Below are 4,477 nucleotides of genomic sequence, written 5' to 3' on the forward strand. Positions count from 1 at the left end.
ACAAGTCTCCCAAATATCCTTCTGTCAGATCAGCCCCTATGCCCTGACAGTTCCAACTCAGAATCTTCATGTTCTAGCCGGCGGTTTCGGGAGAGCCCCCATCCCTTTCTTGTTTGGACATCCCCCATCGGAAGGTTTGCCGCCCGCTGTATTGTTATCCTGTTTCCCCATCAGCCTCTGTTTGTTTCCATCACCTGCAGGTTTAGACAAACCCTTAGCAGGTTTAATATTTATAATACTAATATAATTTTACACTAAATAAAAATATTGCAAAAAAACATCAGAGAGAGCGATGGCGATGGCGATTGACGACCGTTTCTAATTTCTGCGATGTGTGTTTTCAATGAGGGAGGACGGAGAGAGGGTCTTTCGTGTCTTCCGGTGGGTTATTGGCCTTGGCGATGGACCGGAAGTCCATCTCCAGGGGGATGCGATTTTGTTTCTCCAAGGAGAGATTGGGCAGTATCGGGTGTTATCTAGTGGTTTCGATCTGATTCGATGGGAAACGATCTGGGGGTTAGGAGAATCCGATTTACAATCCTGGAGTTATCTGTTGGACTCTACTCTATGTATTGGGATTTTTTTGGTGTACGATTTTCATTCCTCACGGAGGATATCAAGGTGAGGATCCGATTGTTTTTTAACTATGGGATTGGTTACTGGTTCTCATTAAAGGTATTCATTTATGGGATCCTTAGAGATTCGATTTTTGGGTTTCATTCCGATTGTGCAAGGATTCGATTTATGATCATGGATCTCCTGAGTGAAGACCTGGTATCATTGAATCGAGATATGATTGATTCTTTCATCTTGTTAGGGACTGTGGGTATCAAGGTGAATATATTATGGTTTGTGGTTTATGGAAAGTTTCATTGCTATTCCCTACAATTTCACGATCCCGAAATCCTCAGTAATTCGATAGTATGGTTTGTTACTGGTTTTGTAGCGATATGCATATATTGTTCTTTAATTAATAGGTTTTGGGTGGTCATCGGATTATTTATTTGGACATTTGTCTTGCAAGAGTTTATTCTGTTCTCATCTTCTTGCAGTCGGATTTTTTTTGTTCTTTCTGGTCTGACTAGTGTTTTTCTCTTCTCCTACAGCTCTTTTCTATTGTTTCGGCTTCTGTGTTCTTTGTGCACTATGGCTCAACTGGCACTTAACAAAGGGAAAGCATCTTTACTACGCACTGAAACAGTAAATGTCTCTAACACTGTTCTGGCTCAAAGGATTCAGCAATTCTCTAGGACTCTTATTGGGAGATTGATGAATCCTTCGATCCAAAGGATGGAGTCTTTAGTTGCCAATCTACCCAAGATATGGAAGTTGGAGGATAGAGTGGTGGGACCAAACTTGGGTCAAGGCATTTTTCAGTTTAACTTTGAGGATGAAGCTGATCTTCAAGCAGTTTTGCAGAATGGGCCTTATCACTTTGATGGTTGGATGATCTCCTTGGTTAAGTGGGAGCCGATTATCTCTTCTACTTATCCCTCAGCTATCAATTTTTGGGTGAAGGTTGGTGGGATACCTTTGCATCTTTGGGAGACGGCAACGTTGCAAGCTATTGGTAAGAAGATTGGTACTCTTCGTGAGATTGATGGGAGCATCTGTGTCACGGTTAATGGCTTCAATCCACTCCTGTTCCAGTTGGTGGTGCCTTTTGATACGGGCGATGAGGTTGTTGTTTCTCTGGATTATGAGAAACTCACGGGTTTCTGTGATCATTGCTCTCGTCTAACTCATGAGGTGAGGGTGTGTCCAGAGCTACACAAAGTGATGGGTGCTCATGGTGGGGAAATTGTGACTGATAAGCGGGGAGGTCAGCGACATCAATCTGTGGCTAAACAATGGTCAGCTCATAGTGATGGTGGCTGGGAGAAGCCGAGGAAATTCGCGATGTAGTGCTGGTGATTTCGGTGGTTACAGTTCTCGTCAGCTGGAGATGTATCCAGCTCCGGCATGGGGTCAAAGGAGACAGTTGGGTGGGGAGTCTAGTGAATCCGGCGGTCAGAGAGGGCTTCAGTCTGTTGGTGGGGACATTCTCGGTTATGGAGCCTCCTTTCATCTTAATAGAAAGGGTGGTGGTCCGGTGTGGCCGAAGCCGTTGTATAAGGCGAAGAATTCTAGTAGTGAGAGGAGGGTTAAGGATATTGACTATGAGGCTTCGGTGGCAGTAAAAGTGAGTGGTTCTGATGTGGATATGGAGGCTTCTCAACATCCAGGGGATGATACGACTTTAGTGGTTTCAGAGTTTGAGGAAGAAACAGATGATTTGTTGGAGGACGGTGAATATCCAGATGGTGATCCCATGGTGAATGGGGATTCTGAGTCGAGTAAGGGAGATGATACTATAGCGTCACATAGTGATGCAATTAATAATTTGCAAGGTACTTCTTCTTCTCTCCCTTTGAATTGGTTATGGGCGCCGTTAGTACCGCATTGGGTGATGTTAATTTAGAGAAAAAAGGTGTCCCAGCAAAGAAAGGTGTTAGAAACTCTAGGAGAATTGCATTGCCTTTGGCTTCTCCTGGGAATCGTTTAATTGCTAAGGTAATGTCTAAAACTGCAGGTGATGGTAACAAACAAAAGGTGATGGGAATACAGGGGAATAACTCTACGGGCGGTAAACCTTCGGGAGGTGGCCGCCAAGTTAAGAGAGGGATGGTGGCTCTCCCGAAACCACCGGCTCAAACGTGAAGGTTCTAAGCTGGAACTGTCAGGGCATAGGGGCGGACCTGACAGAGGAGTATTTGGGAGATTTATTGAAGAAATATCGTCCAGACATTTTATTTTTATCAGAAACAAAAAAATGTTTTTCTTATTTACAGAAATTTCAAAATAAGTTTGGTTATAATAAATTGTATACCGTTGAACCTTGTGGGTCCAGTGGTGGTTTAGCTTTATTTTTTATGGATGAAATAAAACTATCAGTTCTTTATGAGAGCGATCGTATTATTGATACTCAAGCATTCATTGGGAAACAAATAATTTTTCTATTTTTTGTTTATGGTGATCCTGTACCCCAACGTCGACAGCAAGTATGGGATAATTTAGTGGATATTGGATCTTTTCGTATTGACTCTTGGTTTATGATCGGGGATTTTAATGATCTTGTGGGGAATCATGAGAAAAATGGTGGTGCTCTACGACCTTTGTCCTCTTTTGTGCCTTTTAATACAATGGTTCAGCACTATGGTATGTTAGAATTCCCTTGTTATGGTGAACCATTATCATGGAGAGGTGATCGGTGTAATAACCAGGTGGTTCGTTGTCGTTTAGATCGTGCGCTAGGCAATGAGGATTGTCATTGCTTCTTCCCACGCTCACAGGTCAAATATTTGGAGATAATTGGCTCTGATCACTCTCCCATTTTAGCTATGTTTCTGAAAACAATTTTAAAACGGAATGGGCAGTTTCGGTTTGATAAACGTTGGCTAGGGAAATATAGATTAACAAAGGTGGTCGAGTCAGGGTGGAACCGTACAAATAATTTCCGGATACCGGTTTTCGTGGATAAATTAAGGGATTGTAGGAACTCAATTTCTTGGTGGCGTAAAAATAATATTGTTCCTGGGCCTACGCTTATTTCTTCATTGAAGGCAGCTTTGCAGGAGGCGAAGATGGATGATACAATCTCGCAAGCGGAGATACGAAGCATTGAAGGTAAATTAAAAGAGGTTTACCGTGATGAGGAATTGTACTGGCAGCAGAAAAGTAGGAAATTTTGGTTACGAGTTGGCGATAAAAAAACCAATTTTTTCATGCTTCTACTAAGCAGCGGCGGGTGAGGAACAAGATAGTTGGTTTGTTTTGTCCTGATAATGGTTGGGAGGAATCTTTGTAAGGGATAGAAAATATCGCTTCTAACTATTTCGTGGATCTGTTTAAGAAATCAGATGTGCAGGGCATCTCTGATATGCTTCAGGAGATCTCTCCAATCATTACGGATAGGATGAATAGGGACCTCATCCGTGAGATATCTGAATCGGAAGTTCGAAAAGCTCTGTTCGCCATGCATCCGGAAAAGACACCAGGACTAGATGGAATGACAGCTCTGTTTTTTCAACGATTTTGGCCTTCAATAAAAGGGGATTTGGTGACCTTGGTTCGAGATTTCTTTCGCACGGGTTGTTTTGATCCACGCTTAAATGAGACTAATATTTGTCTTATCCCGAAAATCGAGAGACCTCAGCGCATGACGTAATTTAGGCCGATTAGTCTATGTAATTTGTGTTACAAGATTATTTCCAAAGTATTGTGTTTTCGGTTAAAGCGGTTTCTTCCGTCTCTTGTTTCAGAGACTCAATCGGCCTTTGTTGTTGGTCGTTTAATAACAGATAACATTCTGATTGCTTAGAAAATGTTTCATGGGTCAAACACTAATCAACGTTGCCGATCAGAATTTATCGCCTTCAAAACGGATATGAGTAAAACATATGACCATGTTGAATGGAATTTTTTGGAAGCGGTCATG

General features: G+C 42.2%; 1 protein-coding gene across 3 annotated transcripts; it reads left to right on the forward strand.

Moving 5' to 3' along the window:
* Positions 267–4,190, forward strand: LOC104761044. Of its 3 annotated transcripts, none has more exons than XM_010484062.1 (3): positions 267–621; positions 1,107–2,390; positions 2,573–4,190. In XM_010484062.1, the coding sequence occupies exons 2-3, from the start codon at positions 1,868–1,870 to the stop codon at positions 2,698–2,700; spliced, it is 651 nt and encodes a 216-aa protein (XP_010482364.1). In that variant the 5' UTR covers positions 267–621; positions 1,107–1,867; the 3' UTR covers positions 2,701–4,190. The 3 variants fall into 3 exon arrangements, 2 of the variants coding, with proteins under 2 accessions (XP_010482364.1, XP_010482363.1); XR_763076.2 differs by lacking the exon at positions 267–621 and adding an exon at positions 630–834; XM_010484061.1 differs by having other exon boundaries at positions 1,107–4,190.

Source organism: Camelina sativa, chromosome 18, assembly GCF_000633955.1.
Source record: "Camelina sativa cultivar DH55 chromosome 18, Cs, whole genome shotgun sequence".
Classification (NCBI taxonomy): domain Eukaryota; kingdom Viridiplantae; phylum Streptophyta; class Magnoliopsida; order Brassicales; family Brassicaceae; genus Camelina; species Camelina sativa.

Excerpts from the sequence above, each read along its gene's own strand:
- LOC104761044 (XM_010484061.1), top strand. The coding sequence starts at position 344 with ATGAGGGAGGACGGAGAGAGGGTCTTTCGTGTCTTCCGGTGGGTTATT. Across the intron at positions 622-1,106 it reads TCCTCACGGAGGATATCAAG|CTCTTTTCTATTGTTTCGGC; the intron begins GTGAGGATCCGA and ends CTTCTCCTACAG.